Consider the following 20,754-nt stretch of genomic DNA (forward strand, 5'->3'; position numbering starts at 1 on the left):
TGTCGCTGTGCGCCTTCCCTCACAGGACATACGCATATAACACTTTTCAAAATAAAAGCAGCACAGTTGTATTGCACGCACGACAAAGATGTTTTTTTTAATTTATTTTGTAATTTGTGATTTCCGCTGCGCGCACAAGCATACGTCCACACGGAAGTAATACAAATAACGCTTTTCAAAACAAAAGCAGCACCGTTGTATTGCACACTCGAAATAGATACTTTTTAAAATTTATTTTGTAATTTAGAATTGGCCTCACGCGGGCCGGACAGGGACGTACAAAGGGCCGGATGCGGGCCGCAGAATGCCGAGGTCTGAGTTAGGGCATTAATTAAGCCTTGAGATGGCTTTGTTGCTAAAATGCATCAACAAAGTATTGTGCAATACTACCCAAAGATTTTTTACCTTTTTTAATTTTGAACACATTTGCAAACACTTAAAAAAAAATGCTGTCAAAGCAGGTGAGCGGTCATGACAGACAACATATTGACGCTGTCTGCGTCAGTGTCTTCTAATCTCTTATTGTGAAAAGTCTGTTCAACTCATCTCCATGGTGCAAACACAGTAGTTAGCTTGTTTGCTACAGACATTTCCCACTGACGAACAGCAGGAAGTGATGTCATGCTGCTTCCTCTGAGTCAATGTGAAGACGGAATCCACAACTGAGACGCCAAGACATTGCGCAGTAAGTAGTCATCAGTCCTGCACGGTCCCCCAGTCCAGATGGTCTCTCTCACGCACACCATGGACGCCCGCCAGCTCGCTGGACTTGTAGTAAACTGTCAGGTGGAGATATTTTATCATGGACATTCTTTTTGTCCTTTCACAATAAAGGTTACGCCGTGGAAGCTTCTTGGACAAATCAGCACAAACTCATGTTGGTATTAAACTTGGTGTCGCTAGTGTGTGTGTGAGTTTCTTTGATTGACATGTCTGACATAGGTCATCCATTTTCTTTCCAGACTTAAAACAACAAGGTGCAAGATTGCTGAACAAGAAGTAGTATCTTTACACAACAGCGACATTAAATGTATCAATTATTTACTAAATCATCAATTATTATCTGGAAGCAGAAGCATTGATGCTAATTTGAACCAACTCATGACAGATAAGCCTCATTAATAACCTGTATTTATTTAAACCTATCTTGGTTTGTATATATTATTTTTTTACTCTTTATTTTGACAATCTTTCTTTTACTTACTGAATAAGTTATTTATTTTAAGATATGTTAATGTTCAAACACAAACTTTGTATAAAATGTAAACATGAATTATTGTGTCAACACAGAAAATACAGGAAGTAATTAAATTATTAAGTCATAAATATGCAGAAATTGTGAATTTAATTAGGTCAGTATATTCCTTGAACTATTGTTGAATTAAGTAATCATTTTAATTTACCTTGTATTTTGCAAACAAATACATTATGACTTTGTTCAAAAGTGTTGATGTCTTCGGACATTGTGCAATGAGTGTGTTCACTCACCTTCTAGAATGCTAGGGAACCTTCTGTTCATTGTGCTCCTAAAATCTGAAAGCAACAAAAGGATCAATACATGAAATTGCCAGATACTAAAAATTTAATTGATGAAAATACAATAAATGATGATGATTATGTGATGATTTTCATGTGTTTACCTGCTAGTCTGCACACATGGTTGGAGCTTTTGTTATCATGTGAGTGTAAGGCCATATCCACACAAACACGGATACTTAATAAATGCATACTTCCCTCTGCATTTAGGCCTCTTGTCCACACACAAACACATACTTTTGTCCTTAAAAACACAGACTTTGGAAACGCTGGTCAATGTGTAGAGCTTCAAAACTCTCTGCTCAGCGTATACGTGTACACGGCTCAACTGGAGACTCGCACTCCTCTGATGACATCACGATTGTGCGCTGTCATTTTCAAAGCTCTACAACACGCCTTGCTGGCTTTAAAAACACTGTAAGTGGACTCACTGTATAATTGAACGTAAACATGCTTCTACTTTCACTCTACATTGACAAAAAAAGATGCTGTCGGACCTCCAACTGATGGGACAACTTTGACAAGCAAGACTTTTTGCTTTGTGTCACAAGAAAGGTGCAACATTATCTCATGTTTTAACTATCTTTATTTAACGACAGATCATGAATCCAAAGAGGTTCATTAGGTCTTCAAAAAATTATGCAACTTGTTATTCTTATAGCCAGAACTGTGTGTTTTTTCCCGTTGTAGCCGAAACCGTTAGGTACGGGAATAAACACACAGGTCTGGCTATAAGAATAACAAATTGACAGATCAAGAAGTTAACTTACGTGTGTTGGTTCCATTTGTGTAGACAGCGCCCTAGCGACTAAAAAACGTGATGTTGCGTCCTCCTTGTTAGTGTGTACTGATGTTAAAGACAATATACACTTCATTTCAGATGTAATATATCACTATATGTAAATCCAAGACCTCAACTGACTGTAACGGAATTGATATGGAAATGATAAAAAATTTTACTGTAAAGATTTCAGAACCTTTAACATGTATCAGCAACCTATCATTTCAAACAGGCTAATTCCCAGACAAAATGAAAATAGCAAAAGCTGTACCAATTTATAAGACTGGAGACAAACACCAGTTCACAGACTACAGACTTGTTTTTCTACTTCCTCACTTTTCAAAATGTATTGAAAAAGTGTTTTGTAAAAGATTGGACCAATTAATAAATAAAAATTACTCACAGACAACCAATGGTTGGATACAGAGTCAACATTTCAACATCAATGGCATTAATCAAAATAACAGAGGAGATTACCAATGCAATAGATAGTAAACAGTGCGCAGCGGCAGTTTTTAAGGATTTAACAAAAGCATTTGACACAATCAATCATAATATCTTAATAAACAAATTAGAACTATATGGCATCAGAGGGTTTGTCTTCAACTGGGTAAGAAGCTACTTAACCAACAGGAAGCAATATATGAAGATAGGAGAACAAATGTCTACAGAGTTGAAAATATCTTGTGGAGTAACTCAAGGATCAATACTGGGACCAAAATTGTTCAATCTTTATATAAACGACATTTGTAAAATTACAAAAGACTTAATGTGAGTACTTTTTGCAGATGACAGGACTGCACTTCGTTGAGGAGAGAACACGCAGACGCTAATACACAAAATAACAGAAGAAATTAACAAATTAAAAAGATGGTTTGACAATAACAGACTATGATAAATGATAAATGTCTAGCGCTTTTCTACCTTCGAGGTACTCAAAGCGCTTTGACAGTATTTCCACATTTACCCATTCACACACACATTCACAAACTGATGGCGGGAGCTGCCATGCAAGGCGCTAAACAGCAGCCATCAGAGACAAAGGGTGAAGTGTCTTGCCCAAGGACACAACGGACGTGACTAGGAAGGTAGAAGGTGGGAATTGAACCCCAGTAACCAGCAACACTCCGATTGCTGGCACAGCCACTCTATCAACTTCGCCACGCCGTCCCATCTTTGAATCTCAGCAAAACTAAAATAATGCTATTCGGTAACAGTAGAAGAGAAAGTCAAATACAAATAGATGGAGTATATATTAAAAGAGTAAAAGAAAACACATTTTGGGGTATAATAATAGATGATACAATGAACTGGAAACCTCATATAAAAATATACAACATAAAGTAACAAGAAACGCGTCAATAATGAATAAAGAAAAATATGTTCTGGACAAATAATCACTCCATATTCTCTACTGCTAGCTAGTGTTACCATATCTGAGTTATTGTGCAGAAATATGGGGAAACAACTACAAATGTGTGCTTCATTCACTAACAGTGTTACAAAAAAGATCAATTAGAATAATACATAATGTTGGATAGAGAGAACATACATACCCTTTATTTATTGAATCAAAAATATTGAAATTCAACGACCAAGTGCACTTGCAAACAACTTAAATTATGCACGAAGCAAACTATAACCTGCCACCCAAGAATTAACAACAATTCTTCTCAACAAAAAAGGAGAAATAAAACCATAAAGGAAAATCGAATGTAAAACATTTGTATGCACGTACAACACTTAAGACCTTTAGCATTTCAGTATGTGAAATTAAATTATGGAATGGATGAAGCAAATAAATCAAACAAAGCACTAATATGATTCAGTTTAAGAGACTGTTCAAACCACAGGTGTTCACAATGCACATACATGCATCCATTTTCTACCGCTTGTCTATTACGGGGTTGCGGGGGCTGCTGGAGCCTATCCCAGCTGCACATGGGCAGAAGGCGGGATAGACCCTGGACAAGTCGCCACCTCATCGCAAAGAAGAACAATTATCATAAATACCTTTTAAAAAAGAGAGACGGTGTTTTTTTTTTATGTATTTAGTGTTTGTTGACTTACTTATGGTATATTTATTTATTTATGTATTAGCTGTTCTGTTACAAACAGAGAACAAAGAAATGTGATAACACTGCTATGATATGAAAGCGGGTAGGATTAAACAAGCTCTGCTTCTTCCTACTCCTTTTCGGACACACTGTAATTTAACAACTAGAAATATGTGATGCATTACATTGTAATTGTATTGTATGCATGTTTGAAATATACTGACCTATATTGATGATTAAATGTGTTATAAATCCACGAGAGCTTGGCAGCGGCACACGCAGGTCCACACGCTTTAGGCTCTTAAACATTCGAGAGGCTTCCTTTGGTTCCTTGTTAGTGTGCGCTGATTTTAGAAATAATGCACACTTCACTGCACATGTAATATATCACCATGTTGCTGATTAAACATGTTAGAATCCCACGAATGTTGGGTTTCAGCAGCAGCAGTATGCGCACTTTAAACACTAAAACAAATATATATAATGTTCCCAGGGCTCTGTGTAAGTGCAGGCTGGTTTTAAAGATAATGTACAGTACATGTCATTGTACGTCCAACATATCAAAATAAACATAATGACAGAGGTGTAATACCAAGTCAGCTGTGGCTGCTTTTCCATGCTTTTGATTGGACAAAATATGCATGACAGCAAGTGTATGCGTTTATGTACAGTATAGACAGAGAAACTACACTTGTGTGGAGGGTAGGCGTTTTTGAAACTATCCGTGTTCGTGTGGACATGGCCTGTGTGTGTGTGTGTGTGTGTGTGTGTGTGTGTGTGTGTGTGTGTGTGTGTGTGTGTGTGTGTGTGTGTGTGTGTGTGTGTGTGTGTGTGTGTGTGTGTGTGTGTGTGTGTGTGTGTACCTTGTCTGGTGTCCATCATGTGAAAAAGATTGTAGGCTCCAAAGATTCCAAGAAGTTCAACAACGATGACAACCTTCATCGCTTTTTTGATCAGAGGTGCCAAAGGTTTTGAAGACATCTGCAAACCACATAAATACAGTACCGGTACTTGATTTAAGTACTACTGTAGTACTGTAATGGTGTAATGTAATAGAGCTGCAGGACAGTACAGTTTAAACAGTGCGAACGGACATGAGTGAAGTTTACACTGAAATAAATATAAAACTTGTTGACACTGTGGTTACATCAACAGTTAGCTTGTCGGCGGCGTGTTTTCATAATAAAGGAATTATGGTTGTCTTTCTAATTCTAAACAACAAAAATATCTCACGTCACCTCGGCAACCAAAGCAGAAAATACTTGTTAAAACTATTAGTTGATAAAACTTGTTTGTTGGTCTACTCATTAAAAGCTGACCTTTCGCCTTTTGTGTCCTTCGGCTAAAAACAAGCAAGCTAACTGTTAGTCCACTACGGAAAGTCGCTGGAGATAAAACATCTGCGAAACGCGCTGCAGTTAATGCTACTTCTTCTACTACATTTTTAGCTGCTCTGCCGCCACCTGCTGGATTGGATTGTTGATGACAGTTTTTTTGCAGGAAAACAAAAGAAAACTAGATGTCGTTAGTTGATTGATTGAAGCTTTTAGTAGTAGATTGTACAGTGCAGTACATATTCCGTACAATTGACCACTAAATGGTAACACCCGAATAAGTTTTTCAACTTGTTTAAGTCGGGGTCCAAGGTTCAAGGTTCAAGGATCAACTTTATTGTCCCCGCGGGGAAATTTGTCTTGGGCACAGTGCATCATTGCTTTCTTAACATACACAAAAACAACAGAACAAAAACACAAGCACAGACACAACCACAACCAGACAACTAACATTTAAACATCAGAACATGGAGCTTGATAGACATATCTGGCACTTTGATATAGGCATAAAATCTACAGTATGGAGATAAAGATAAAGTACCAGTGTGCATTGCACTAGAGCTCATAGATAAAGTGATGTGTGCTAAAGTGCTTAGTTCTAAAGTGCTATGTGCTAAAGTGCTATGTGCTAAAAAAAAAAAAAAAAAAAGTGCTAACCTATGTATTAAAATTCTATTGCACATTGTTGGTCAGCTTAATGGAGGCTGGGACAAATGATAATTTAAGGCGGTTAGATTTGCATAATGGGACCCGGAGTCTTCTCCCTGATGGCAGGGTTCCATATTCAGGGAAGAGTGGGTGTTGTGAGTTGGAAATAATTTTCTTAGCTTTTTTCCTAACTGCCTGCTCATAGATGCTCTATAGGCTCATATTCTTTCCTCCCTACGATTTTCATTGCCGTTTTATGCATGCCGGCCAGTTTGCTTTTTAGCTTAACGGTTAGGTTGCCAAACCATGAGGTGATCCCGTATCTAATGATGCTCGGTAGAAAATCATCATGATGTGGCTGCTTACGCCATACAATCTTAATCTTCGCAAAAAATATAGCCTCTGTTGCAGTCTATTGCACAGTTTGTCAATATGTGTCTTCCAGCAGAGAAGATTATCAATATGAACCCCTAAATATTTATATGAGGATACCTGGGTGATTTTCTGATTTTTGATGACCACTGGCTCATGATCAGTCACTTTCCTCGGATCCAAAACCATTTCCTGTGTCTTGGTCACATTTAGAATAAGATTGTTGGTATCACACCACCTAATAAATAGGTCTATCTCGTCTTGGTACACAGAGGGGTCCGTATCCTTGTGTAGAAGGCTTAGGAGCACGGTATCGTCCGCAAATTTCACCATATAATTTTTAGGGTGCACAGTCCTACAATCATTGGTGTACAATGTAAACAGTGTTGGTGATACAACGCAACCCTATGGGACGCCTGTGTTGCAGTGTTTGGTGTCTGACAGTGTTCTGTTGACCTTCACTTGCTGTGTTCTGTTTGTTAAAAAAAAGAGTGGAACCATTTGATCAAGGTGGAGTTTACACCCATGTCTTTGAGCTTCTCCAAGAGTATGTGAATTTGCACTGTATTAAAAGCTGAGCTGAAATCAACAAATACAATTCTAGCATAAGCTTTTGTGTTCTCAAGGTGCTTGGAGATAAAGTGCAAGGTGCAAAGGATTGCATCATCAGTACTGCATTGCTGCTTGTACGCAAACTGGTACACATCTAAATTTGGCTTGACATCCTTCATGAGCAGTGACAACACATTTTTCAAAACATTTCATAACAATCGAAGTGAGAGCTACGGGACGAAAGTCGTTGTTTACTGTGACACCGGGCTTTTTAGGCACTGGAGTTATAATTGACTTCTTCCACAGAGCTGGAACAGTGTGAGTGTTAAGTGACTGTTGGAATATTGGACACCATGCTGTAGTTCAGGGGTCACCAACGCGGGGCCCGCGGGCACCAGGTAGCCCGTAAGGACCAGATGAGTAGCCCGCTGGCCTGTTCTAAAAATAGCTCAAATAGCAGCACTTACCAGTGAGCTGCCTCTATTTTTTAAATTGTATTTATTTACCAGCAAGCTGGTCTCGCTTTGCTCGACATTTTTAATTCTAAGAGAGACAAAACTCAAATAGAATTTGAAAATCCAAGAAAATATTTTAAAGACTTGGTCTTCACTTGTTTAAATAAATTCATTCATTTTTTTACTTTGCTTCTTATAACTTCCAGAAAGACAATTTTAGAGAAAAAATACAACCTTAAAAATGATTTTAGGATTTTTAAACACATATACCTTTTTACCTTTTAAATTCCTTCCTCTTCTTTCCTGACAATTTAAATCAATGTTCAAGTATTTTTTTTATTATTATTATAAAGAATAATAAATACATTTTAATTTAATTCTTCATTTTAGCTTCTGTTTTTTCGACAAAGAATATTTGTGAAATATTTTTTTCGAACTTATTATGACTAAAATTCAAATAAATTATTCTGGCAAATCTAGAAAATCTGTAGAATCAAATTTAAATCTTATTTCAAAGTCTTTTGAATTTCTTTTAAAATTTTTGTTCTGGAAAATCTAGAAGAAATAATAATTAGTCTTTTTTAGAAATATAGCTTCGTCCAATTTGTTATATATTTTAACACATTTTAACCTATTTAAAACATGTCATCAAAATTCTAAAATTAATCTTAATCAGGAAAAATCACTAATGATGTTCCATAAATTATTTTTTTAATTTTTTCAAAAAGATTCGCATTAGCTAGTTTTACTCTTCTTTTTTTTCGGTTGAATTTTGAATTTTAAAGAGTCGAATTTGAAGATAAACTATGTTTCAAAATTTAATTGTCATTTTTTTCGTGTTTTCTCCTCTTTTAAACAGTTCAATTAAGTGTAAATATCATTAATTATTAATAATAACATAGAGTTAAAGGTAAATTGAGCAAATTGGCTATTTCTGGCAATTTATTTAAGTGTGTGTCAAACTGGTAGCCCTTCGCATTAATCACTACCCAAGAAGTAGCTCTTGCTTTCAAAAAGGTTGGTGACCCCTGCTGTAGTTAGTTCCTCTGCACAGCTTTTGAGCAAAAAAGCTGGGAGGCCGTCAGGGCCTGCGGCCTTGCCCGTACGTACTCTACTAAAGAGACGGCGGATGCTGGTCGGGTCGACTTCCAGGCAGCAGGTGTCATCAGTGTCTGGCAGGGACTGCAAAACACTGTCACACTCCACGTTAATCAATTCATGGTAACTTCCGGCTGGGAAGTGTAACGCCTTAACTTAATCCACTTCTGGCAATATTAGTAACTCAAAAATACAATCAGTTAGACAATGGCTTTCAAAAAGTGCACTTTGTGGTTTGAAAAGGACAACATTTTAGACTTGTTGACGTTCCATAGGTAAGAAGCTGAGCTACAGTTTAGCTTTTGACCAGCAGATGACAGTCTTGCCCCGGCCATTCCAGAGTCGTGTATAAAGAGAGTATGGACAACTAAACCAGAGGCGCCATGTTTGCTACCTAGGACGTGGGCAGCTGTGCCCGGAAGCATGCATGTTTTGACGTTAGTTGCCCTGACGAAATAAACCAAAATGATAAGTCTAAATTTAGTTCTGAATATACTCCAGGTCATAAACTTACAATAAAACATGCATTTTTTTTGTCAGGAAAATAATAATTTTGGAGGAATTTTGCGGCTGTTTCTAATCTAGCGACAGAATGAATATACGTCAGAAAATTCACAATGACCAAAAATAAATTTTTTACAAAATCTTCATTCATTGTGAACCAACAATTACGGAGAAATTACGACTTTTCTGTCATGTATGTCAACTGTGGTGGCTGCCTCTAATGTATTGTTTGTAATCAGTGTGCTATATGGAGTATGTTAAAAACTATATTTAGACCTATTTTGTCAGGAAAACAGAACGACTGCTATGCATGCTACTGGTAGCAAACATGACGCATGTTGTTTAGTGGGCCACACACTCTTTATACACAACTCTGAGTCATCCTAATTCATGACATTTAATACACGGGAGATTAAATGACAATGAAAGTATGTTATACATTGTATTGTTGTGATCCGCTGTGCCCAGGTAACAAGGGAACGTTATGTGAACGTTGTGGCATTGTTCTGGGAACGTTCGTTTATAACGTTCAAAGAACGTTTGGTTGTGGAGTTCTTGCTTGGTTAGCAGAACGTTAGCCAAGAACGTTTGGCTAGAACGTTTAGGGAACTGTTTAGGAACATGCTATTTACATCTGTTTTTATGCTATATTGTCAGGAATAACACTCAAACAGAAATTTCAACAGAAATAATTATTTATTTGTGATAGTGATTTCAACAGAAATAATTCTTTATTAGTGATACAACAATAACAGTTAAATACTTTTTCATAACATGGTCACTACTGCCTAGTTTCTATTGTTATATTCTTATTTTACTGTTATATTTTTATTCTCATCATTGCTTTTCATTTTTATTCTATTGTAATTTTTCTATTTTGTCTCCATTTATACCCCCATTATTTACTTTTTACAATTTTGTACACTGCTGCTGGAATTTAAATTTTCCTGAGGGAACTCTCCCGAAGGAATCAATAAAGTACTATCTATCTATCTATATAATACAAAAATGGGGACGGCGTGGCGAAGTTGGTAGAGTGGCCGTGCCAGCAATCGGAGGGTTGCTGGTTACTGGGGTTCAATCCCCACCTTCTTCCATCCTAGGCACGTCTGTTGTGTCCTTGGGCAAGACACTTCACCCTTGCTCCTGATGGCTGCTGGTAGCGCCTTGCATGGCAGCTCCCTCCATCAGTGTGTGAATGTGGAAATACTGTCAATTGCGCTTTGAGTACCTTGAAGGTAGAAAAGCGCTATACAAGTATATACTTGTATAGCGCTTTTCTACCTTCAAGGTACTCAAAGCGCTTTGACATATAACCCATTTATCATTTATAAATGGAATGGAATGCAGTGGTCTTGGTCGTGCGCGTCAGTGTATCCTGCCCCTTCTTGGTTCTGTTCCTAGAAGTAAATCCATCCATCCATCTTCTTCCGCTTATCCGAGGTCGGGTCGCGGGGGCAGCAGCCCAAGCAGGGAAACCCAAATCCTGGAAGTAAATAATTATCACAAATACAACAAAGACAGCACTTGAATGTAGATTAATTGGATTGAATTAAAACATTGGCATAATTACTTTATCATTTACCTCTCATCTCACTCTGTTCTTTTGCTTGTTTCTTTTTCCTTTTTTGTCCTCCCTCTTAATTCCTCCTTTTCTCCTGCAAGTAGTTATAATTGCAAATTCAAAAGACAAGCAGTGGAACTTCAATAAAATGGAATTCAAAATTGGGATATCTTCTCTTCTCCGTACCTCAAATTTTGAACCTCCCTTTCGAAAAGTGGCCAGTTTCAGGACCTCTCCAAGCTCACAATCCACTTCAGCTGTGGTTGTCTGCTTGTAAACACCCCTGCATGCCTCTGCAATCACCAGCACAATTTAGAATTCCCTTTAGAATAAATACTGTAATATAACAGCTAGATCGACCTTGTGAGCATACATGCAACATATGCTCAAAAGATGCAAACCTATGATTAACACTTACTATTTATTATTCTGTAAAGGGGCAAGTCCTCAAACGCCACTTTTCCTGACTTTCCACGGAGGCCAAGCTGCTCCAGGACTTTGTTTGTGGCAATTTTCCTCAGCATTGTCCTCACCGTGTCTGCCAAATTCTGCCCACCAAGAGCAGTAAGAGCTTTCACCTATACAAATAAATAAACAACAATATTGTACTTGATTAGAAATTGTTTTTTGATAACTGAGCAAGATATTTTTGCAGTGGGGAATTAAAACTAATTACCAGCTGCTTTCTGAGCAGAAGATCAGTGTCGAGCCGTTCACAGAAGGCCTTCAGCTGCTCAAGAGTCTCGAAAGGCTGATCAATGAGATCTTGAACATCCACAGATTATGGCCCCACAGACTGTGCTGCCAGCCCTCTCAGCATGCGCATAATTTCTCCCTGGTTCTCAAGTATATTTTGAACTTTCATGTTCAACTGGAAAACTGCAAAGACAACAAAAGTCAAAGAGGTAGTTCGTATTACTGCCCGTTGTAACAGTCTGTTTAACACCACCTATCAACAGTTAAATAGCCAACTAACGTTCACTGTCAAGGGCATTCCTGCTGCTTCTTGGAGCGGTCTGGTACTGACTCGTACTGGTTGGAGTGGTCTGGTACTGGCTTGAGCGGTCTGGTACTGGCTTGAGCTGGATGCATTCCTGTCTGGACTGAGCCTGGAAGTGCTGCTTCTCGCTGGGCTGTGAGGTCGGCCTGGATGCCTTGGAGTGGTCTGGTATTGGCTGTGAGGTCTGCCTGGATGCCTTGGAGTGGTCTGGTATTGGCTGGAGATTGGAAAGTTAAAGGTTGGGAGCTCTGGCAGTGGGGGTGCCTGGACGAAGATCTGTGTTTTCTCTTTTCTGCACTTTTTTTTTGGCCGAATTTCCTCTTCATCTAAACCAACGAAGACAAAAAAATGTATGCACCACTGAGTAGTATTTGAGTATTGTAAGTAAACAGTCTTTGAAAAGTGACTATACCGTCAGCATCAAACACATCTTCCTCATCGTTTCTATAGCGTTCAGGGGTGATGTGGCTCCGTTTGGTTACACTTCTTCTGGGCTCGAAAACATTTTAGCTTGTTTTTCGTATTGAAGGGCCTTGTCAAAGTCTTCTGGAAAATTTCAAAGTATGCCGATGACTCAAGATGAATTTAACTTATGTTGTTTAAAATATACATGATATGACTTAGACAATATTCCCTTACCAGTCAATGTTTTCCTGAAAACCCGAATTGGCAGCCTCTCCCAGAATTGTTTGTCAGGAATCTCAGCTTTCCGGATTCTGGAGTGGGTAGGATTTGGCCTTGGCCAATAGCAGAAGGTATTCTGAAGATAAAATAATCATGATGAATGACATAATAATAATAATAAGCTACAATATTATGCCTATGCACAGTACTTTTCAGAAAAAGTAATAACCTTTCCATCATCTTCTGTCCATTTGGTTGGGACAACAGCGACTGAATGTTCACCAAGGAACTCAACGACCACAAAAGAAGGAGCCATCTGGAAAACAATCAGATAATATTACCATTTCAATACTGCATCAAAGAATTATTTATGAATCCTGATACAGTTAGTCAGTTATTCTTAGTCTGCACACAGCATCCATGTACTTTGTCACTGTTTTTGGAGTTGATGTCGTGTCATTCTCTTGCTCGCTATCATCACTCTCTAATTCTAAAGTTGACTGTCGGCATTGCTTCTTCAAATGCCTAGTTGTGGCAGCCCATCTACGCTTATAAGCCCTCTGTTGAAACTTCTTCATATTGTGTTTATTCTATAAAAAAAAAACCAAGGAAAATGGGTTGCCCTATTATCGCACACACGGAACTATAACATTAAAACATTGGCATAATTACTTTATCATTTACCTCTCATTTCACTCTGTTCTTTTGCTTGTTTCTTTTTCTGTCCTCCCTCTTAATTCCTCCTCTTCTCCTGCAAGTAGTTATAATTGCAAATTCAAAAGACATGCAGTGGAACTTCAATAAAATGGGAATTCAAAATTGGGATATCTTATCTTCTCCGTACCTCAAATTTTGAACCTCCCTTTCGAAAAGTGGCCAGTTTCAGGACCTCTCCAAGCTCACAATCCACTTCAGCTGTGGTCATCTGCTTGTAAACACCCCTGCATGCCTCTGCAATCACCAGCACAATTTAGAATTCCCTTTAGAATAAATACTGTAATAATAACAGCTAGATCGACCTTGTGAGCATATACATGCAACATATGTTCAAAGATGCAAACCTATTATTAACACTTACTATTTATTATTCTGTAAAGGGGCAAGTCCTCAAACGCCACTTTTCCTGACTTTCCACGGAGGCCAAGCTGCTCCAGGACTTTGTTTGTGGCAATTTTCCTCAGCATTGTCCTCACCGTGTCTGCCAAATTCGGAACGTTCAGGCAGCATTCAAACCATATCACTGACGGGGCAAATTATTGTTTAACTAAATTACAAATAAATCCACCCTTCTTCAGAAGTCATTCATTGGTCTTTGGTCAGTTTGGAAACTTTATAACAGCCAACCTGCACGAGAAATGTGTGCTAGTTAGCGCCGGCGCGCATTTATACACAACGCTAAAACCGTAAAATGGTCTGAAATTAATCATGTAGGTTGGAAATTGTTATACAAAAACGTGCTTCGTATTTCACTCTTTCTATACTTACTTGTGATAAATGGATGGCGCACCAAATTGCTTTAAAATCGGGATTCTGGAAGTAGTTAGCCTTCGTCCTTCTTTGTCTGACGGAGCAGCTTCAATTGTGCATGCGTGCAGTATTCTTCTCCTTCTTCTTCTTCTTCTGATTTTCATGGCGGTTGGCAAGCAACCTTGTGTGTGCATTACCGCCACCTACTGTGCGTGCAGCCTTGACTCAGCCGGCGTCAGATTGTTCACAAAACACAACACTTTCGCAGAAAGTTAGAGAAACGTTACAACATACTGTATAAAAAGTACATTTGCGAAAAAAACACTTACAAAAGCCTAACAGTTGCTGTTTCCATTGCAGGCAAATTATATTTGGTATATACATGAGAACGTTCTAAGAACGTTCTAAGAACGTTCTTAGAACATATAAAAAAAAAAAAAACATATTTTTTAATATGTTCTAAGACCGTTCTTAGAACGGTCTTAGAACATATCAAAAACTTTATTTTTTGATTTGTTCTAAGAACGTTCTTAGAACGTTCTTAGAACGTTCTCATCTTGCATAACCAAAAGAGAACCATAAGGGAACGTTACGTTAACATTAGGTGTTACCTGGGGCGGATCGTGTTCTGTTTGGGTTTTCGGGTCACTTATGTTTTTCTCTTAGTCTTGGGCTCATTCTAGTTCCGGTTTATTCACCTCTGTGTTTGTTACCATAGCAACTTATTATTTTCAGCTGCTGCAGAGGTTCCTGACACGCACCTGTTGGTCATCACGGACATTATTATTTAAAGCCTGCCTCCCCAGCCAGTCGGTCTGGCTTCGTAGTTTGTTTCCTTACAACAGATGACGACTTTTGTTCCTGCTCTGGTAACCTTCTAGCTCCCACGCTAAAGGCTCTGTATGTTCAGTGTTTACCTTCTAGCTCCCACGCTAGCTCCTTTTGTTTCTACCGTGTGAGCACGTTTTTGTTTGTTCCAGTATTAGTTATTTCTTAAATAAATCATTTTGTACCTACAAGCTGTGTCCGAAGCCCGATCTGCATCCCTGAGAGAACCAATTCGCATCACTATGCGCCCAGGTCGCCACAGTACGAAGCCAGCAAAAAGTTCTCTCGCTCCGGGCATATCGGAGATGGACGAAGGTGCGTGGATGGTCCTCCGAGCGATGGAGGCAGAGACGCTCCGCTGTTCTCCAGATGAGGAGATGATTTGGGGACCTGGAGGTGTTCTGGTCCCAATCGACTCCATCTGGGGCGGCATAGCTCGGTTGGTAGAGTGGCCGTGCCAGCAACTTGAGGGTTCCAGGTTCGATTACCTACAAGCTGTGTCCGAAGCCCGATCTGCATCCCTGAGAGAACCAATTCGCATCACTATGCGCCCAGGTCGCCACAGTACGAAGCCAGCAAAAAGTTCTCTCGCTCCGGGCATATCGGAGATGGACGAAGGTGCGTGGATGGTCCTCCGAGCGATGGAGGCAGAGACGCTCCGCTGTTCTCCAGATGAGGAGATGATTTGGGGACCTGGAGGTGTTCTGGTCCCAATCGACTCCATCTGGGGCGGCATAGCTCGGTTGGTAGAGTGGCCGTGCCAGCAACTTGAGGGTTCCAGGTTCGATTCCCGCTTCCGCCATCCTAGTCACTGCCGTTGTGTCCTTGGGCAAGACACTTTACCCACCTGCTCCCAGTGCCACCCACACTGGTTTAAATGTAACTTAGATATTGGGTTTCACTATGTAAAGCGCTTTGAGTCACTAGAGAAAAGCGCTATATAAATATAATTCACTTCACTTCACTTCATCTGGCCCAGGGAGGTCCGTTCTCAGCCAGCTCGCACGCGTCAGCGAAGGCGGAAGTCTCACAAGAAGGCTTCGGCTCGCGAAGGAGATGCGCAAATCCCGCAATTCTTCCCTCCGGAACACAGCCATCAGCAGGCAGCCCAGGATTCCCCTCAAGTGTCTGGTAATTTCATCAACTACTTTACCGAAGATTGCTATGACTGGCCTGTCAATCACTGGGACTTCAGCTATGACGTCATTCCGTCGGTGCCCCCTGATGACACGCCCCCTGATGACGTTGCCCCGTCCATTTGTGATGACGTCATAGACAAAGACATTTTTATACATTCTGTCAATTCTTTCTGTCAGCCGTTTACAAGTGACTTTAATTATGCAATTAAGCATTCTCAGGACATTTTTTTAAAGACTAAATCTAGTCAGTCCCAGTCACCTGACTTTCTAGCTCCGCCCCCAGTTATTTTGGCCCCACTCCCTATGGCTCAAGCTCCCAGGCTTCATAGAGCCCACCCGCCCATGCCCTCTGCTCCCGCCGAACCTGCACAAGCGCTCCCCCCGCCAGCTCCATCTAGCATCTGGAATCTGCTTCCTGAGGGGGGGGGGGCAGTGCTGGTAGCGTGTCAGCGGGGCAAGCAGACCTCATTCCACTGAGGTTGCTGCCTGCCTCTCCTCCAGCGGGGGCGCTGTCTGCTTCGGCTCCACCTCCTGCTCTAGCGCTGCAAAGCAGACAAAACCCCGCAGTGATCGACCCAGTAAGAAAGGCATTGCTCCAACAGGAAGAACAACTTGGACAACAGGAGGAACAGTTTGGCGTTCTTGGGGCTTGCGTCAACGCTATGGCGGAACGCCAAGACGCCCGCCTTGATGCTTTGGAGAGACAGCTGGGAAGTATACTCACCGCGCTGCTGGTGATGACTTCCCATACGGCCTAGTGTTGTGTCGTTCGCGAACGATTCGTTCAAAAGAACGAATCTTTTGAGTGAACGTACTGAACCGAATCACTTCATGAACTGATTCGTTCCTTTCTCAGTTCAGTTGAGCTCCGCCGCGACCATGCCGGTATGAGTGGAACTGGCGCATTCTGTGACTCGCTGAACCCTCGACGTCGGTGAACGACGCAGCCAATGAGAGGGCGGGGGGAGGGACTGAGCGAACGATTCGTTCACCGCGGATTAACGACATGAATCACTCAGTGAACGTCAACGCTCTCGCTCTCTGCTCTGCTTGCCCCAATGCCGCGAGTGATTCTCCCCCCGTCGCGGGGATATGTTTCATGCCATTGGCATCCGTTCTCCATTCATTCTCCAAGCTAACGGCTAATGTTGACTCAAGCCACATGAAAACAAACACATGTCCCCATTATCTCAACACATAAAGTTAAAGAAAATCCGTGCAGGCTGAGCAGCAGCGACGCGAGGGGGAGGGGCGGAGGGTAACGTGTAGGGCAGGCTGTTTTGAGAAGATTTAAAATAAAAATAATAACTAATGTATGTACACATACATAGGCTATTATTTACACAGTTATTGTAACAAAAATAAATTTCTCCTTGGGGATCAATTCTGATTCATATTATTATTATTATTATTATTATTATTATCCATTCTACTGCAACTCTTGTTGTTGTTGTTGTTTAGTAGCTATCATCATCATTATAATAATGCTGATTTGCAACTAAACTGTACTGCTGCTGCAGAAGTGATTCGGTACACGTACTGAACTGCGGCCACAGTGTGGCGTTGTCAGTCACTGATTCTAGTGATTCGTACTGTCAAAAGAACTGCAGAAGAGATTCGGTACACGTACTGAACTGACCGTGTGGCGTTGTCAGTCACTGATTCTAGTGATTCGTACTGTCAAAAGAACTGCAGAAGAGATTCGGTACACGTACTGAACTGGCCACCGTGTGGCGTTGTCAGTCACTGATTCTAGTGATTCGTACTGTCAAAAGAACTGCAGAAGATATTCGGTACACATACTGAACTGGCCACCGTGTGGCGTTGTCAGTCACTGATTCTAGTGATTCGTACTGTCAAAAGAATTGCAGAAGAGATTCGGTACACGTACTGAACTGGCCACCGTGTGGCGTTGTCAGTCACTGATTCTAGTGATTCATACTGTCAAAAGAACTGCAGAAGAGATTCGGTACACGTACTGAACTGCAGCCACAGTGTGGCATTGTCAGTCACTGATTCTAGTGATTCGTACAGTCAAAAGAACTGCCGATCCCATGAAAACAAGCCACATGAAAACAAAATGAGAGTAGACTAGTAGAGGAGACAGAAAGAAGGGGCGGGGGTAAAGTGTAAGCAGGCTGTTTTGAGAAGATTTTAAATAAAAATAATAACTAATGTATGTACACATACATAGGCTATTATTTACACAGTTATTGTAACAAAAATACATTTCTCCTTGGGGATCAATTCTGATTCATATTATTATTATTATTATTATTATTATTATTATTATCTCTTCTACTGCAACTGTTGTTGTTGTTAGATTAACGCGAGTCCCTACGCAGTGCGCGAATGTCTGCACTGTACTGTCTGTACTACGCACGCCCCCCCCCCCCAATTTTTTTTTTTTGGGGGGGGGGTGTGATTCGGTGAACGAATTTTTTGAACGAATCAATTCAAGGAACTGATTCTAGTGATTCAGTACAGTCAAAAGAACTGCCGATCCCATCACTAATACGGCCGACCCAGCAGTCCAGCTGAGACATCCTCCACCCACAAGTATTCCGTTGCCTGCTCCGCCTCTGGCTCCGCCCACGCCGACAGACGAGCCGCCTGCTCCGCCCACGCCGACAGACGAGCCGCCTGCTCCGCCTCTGGTTCACGCACCAGCACCTGACCCCAGACTGGTTCACGCACCAGCACCTGACCCCAGACTGGTTCACGCACCAGCACCTGACCCCAGACTGGTTCACGCACCAGCACCTGCAGCCACGGCGACGACAGCGACTCCTGCAGCCACGGCGACGACAGCGACTCCCGCTGCCACGGCGACGACAGCGACTCCCGCTGCCACGGCGACGACGTCGACTCCTCCTGCTGCCACGTCGACGCCTCCTGCTGCCACGGCGACGTCTGCTCTCACCAAGTCTTCTGTGCGTCTTCTCAGGGAGCCACCACCTTCCTCGACCTCATCGTTGTCTCAGCGACCTCGAGTGGTCAGACTGTGCAAGCAGCTCGCTCAGAGGTCAGTGAAGGGACGCCAGTGGCGCAAACAGCCAAGACTTTGTCATGGAACTCTCCGGCTGCTGAACTTCTGGCGCCAATCACGCCCACCTTCTTGGCGGCCACAAATGTGGCCTTTCCGTGGTCGCCCCCCTCGCCTGCGGCAGCGGCATTCCATTCGCCGCCGCCACCTGACTCGTCCCCGTTGGATTTGGGGACACGTGGCCTGGCGACCCTCCGCCAATTCCTCCCTCCTCCCTCCCTTGACTCGTGAACTGCCTTGAAGTCTGGGTTTTTTTTTTAGTTTTTTCCAGGGGACATCTGGAATCTTTTTGCATTTGTTGTCATTCTTGTAAAGAACGTATGTTTATTTTTAGTTATTTTTTTAGACCTAAATAAAATAATGTATTTAATACGAGAAACATTGCTCATTATGACAAATGTTAAAGTCCCAACAATAGTCACACACTAGGTTTGGTGAAATTATCCTCTGCATTTGACCCATCCCCATGTTCACCCCCTGGGAGGTGAGGGGAGCACTGAGCAGCAGTGGTGGCTGCGCTCTGGAGTGATTTAACCCCCAATTCCAACCCTTGATGCTGAGTGCCAAGCAGGGAGGCAACGGGTCCCATTTTTATAGTCCTTGGTATGACTCAGGCAGGGTTTGAACTCACAACCTTCCAGTCTCAGGGGGGACACTTGAACCAAAAGGCCACTGACCACAATGAAATTAAAAGGTGTGAATGTGAATGGTGTCTGTCTATCTGTGTTGGCCCTGCAATGATGTGGATATAAATAAATATAAATCATGCCTCTCATTTTGGTACTAGGAAGATTTAGCCATAAATCTCTAGTTTTTCATCTGTGATATTCAATTCCAGAGATGGAGACAAACACACACAACCAAAGACAGTGTCCGCAGGGAGACTTTGTTAACCCCTTGTGTGCAAACTGATTAATTCTTCATCTAAACAGGAAGATTTGGACATCCTATCAGTCATCATTGAAGTAAGAGCAGACATTGTACAGTAAACTATGTTTTTTAGGGCCCAGGCAGGCAAAGTGCTTACAAAGACCTTATTGAAACTGCCATGTTTATATTATGTTTGTAGTTTGTATTTCTTGTTTAGCACTTCGCAATACTGTTACATGCTGCTTAGTGTTTTATTCAAGCTAGATCTGTTTAGCAGAGCTTCTAAAACTTATAGCTCATCCTCCTATTCAGGATCAACAATATAAGTTTCTGGGTTCCTGTGTTTCCCTTTTGGGCGGAGGTGTGAGATGTGCACAGCTGCTTCAAATATACGTGGCTCTACTTAAACAGCACCTTGGGAGCTGGATGGCACTCAGCGGTTCCACTCCTCGGCTCCCGACGCCTGACGACTTCCATGCTTCTAGTATTTTTGCTACTTGCTATCGTGGCCATTCCCAGTGCCATCCAGCTGGGTGTTGTTTTTGTAGTTAGCACGTCTTTCAACTGCGACCCAAGTTTAGTTTTGTACATAGTAGTTTTTGTTTTTGTTTTTCCACAATGCCGTCGCCTTTTGTTACCTCCTGTGAGGAGTGCTTTTGTGAGTACATTACCTAAGTAAAATAATTGTTTTACTCACCGTACTTCTGCATCCTTGGGTTCCTCTCAACTGTGTTACACAGCACTGTGACATCTACGTCACGCGACTGGCTTGCTCTTTCTCTCAAAATGGCTCGTCAATCTCCGTGAGATTGTACTATTTTGAGCATATCTGTATTTACTCGCAAACTTTGTGAGTCTTTCGGTGTCATACATCAGAAA

At 41.2% G+C, this 20,754-nt stretch overlaps 1 protein-coding gene and 1 long non-coding RNA gene across 7 annotated transcripts; both read right to left on the reverse strand.

The window, feature by feature from the left end:
- Nucleotides 1-236: 236 nt before the first annotated feature.
- Nucleotides 237-5,820, reverse strand: LOC133647896 (protein CEBPZOS-like). Of its 2 annotated transcripts, none has more exons than XM_062043643.1 (4): nucleotides 5,613-5,745; nucleotides 5,238-5,355; nucleotides 1,489-1,533; nucleotides 237-779 (listed from the first exon to the last, which is right to left on the reverse strand). In XM_062043643.1, the coding sequence occupies exons 2-4, from the start codon at nucleotides 5,353-5,355 to the stop codon at nucleotides 697-699; spliced, it is 246 nt and encodes an 81-aa protein (XP_061899627.1). In that variant the 5' UTR covers nucleotides 5,613-5,745; the 3' UTR covers nucleotides 237-696. The 2 variants fall into 2 exon arrangements, with proteins under 2 accessions (XP_061899627.1, XP_061899626.1); XM_062043642.1 differs by having other exon boundaries at nucleotides 248-779; nucleotides 5,694-5,820.
- A 4,230-nt stretch (nucleotides 5,821-10,050) lies between these two features.
- On the reverse strand, nucleotides 10,051-14,153 carry LOC133647897 (uncharacterized). 5 transcript variants are annotated; one of them, XR_009825797.1, is made up of 13 exons: nucleotides 14,011-14,153; nucleotides 13,604-13,869; nucleotides 13,370-13,476; nucleotides 13,210-13,276; nucleotides 12,755-12,841; nucleotides 12,541-12,661; nucleotides 12,314-12,447; nucleotides 11,878-12,227; nucleotides 11,578-11,780; nucleotides 11,320-11,479; nucleotides 11,088-11,194; nucleotides 10,923-10,995; nucleotides 10,051-10,823 (listed from the first exon to the last, which is right to left on the reverse strand). It is a non-coding gene; the product is annotated as an uncharacterized LOC133647897 (long non-coding RNA). The 5 variants fall into 5 exon arrangements; XR_009825799.1 differs by having other exon boundaries at nucleotides 11,320-11,780; nucleotides 12,314-12,444; XR_009825800.1 differs by having other exon boundaries at nucleotides 11,320-11,780; nucleotides 11,878-12,118.
- Between the last annotated feature and the right edge of the window lie 6,601 nt (nucleotides 14,154-20,754).

This window comes from Entelurus aequoreus, linkage group LG04 (assembly GCF_033978785.1).
Source record: "Entelurus aequoreus isolate RoL-2023_Sb linkage group LG04, RoL_Eaeq_v1.1, whole genome shotgun sequence".
NCBI classification, from domain to species: Eukaryota; Metazoa; Chordata; class Actinopteri; order Syngnathiformes; family Syngnathidae; genus Entelurus; species Entelurus aequoreus.

What these genes read in the sequence shown, in the direction of transcription:
- LOC133647896 (XM_062043643.1), bottom strand. Translation starts at nt 5,355, where the DNA reads ATGTCTTCAAAACCTTTGGCACCTCTGATCAAAAAAGCGATGAAGGTT. An exon ending in CATGATGGACACCAGACAAG is followed by an intron (nt 1,534 to 5,237) that starts GTACACACACAC and finishes TGTTGCTTTCAG; the next exon opens with ATTTTAGGAGCACAATGAAC. An exon ending in GTTCCCTAGCATTCTAGAAG is followed by an intron (nt 780 to 1,488) that starts GTGAGTGAACAC and finishes TCCACCTGACAG; the next exon opens with TTTACTACAAGTCCAGCGAG.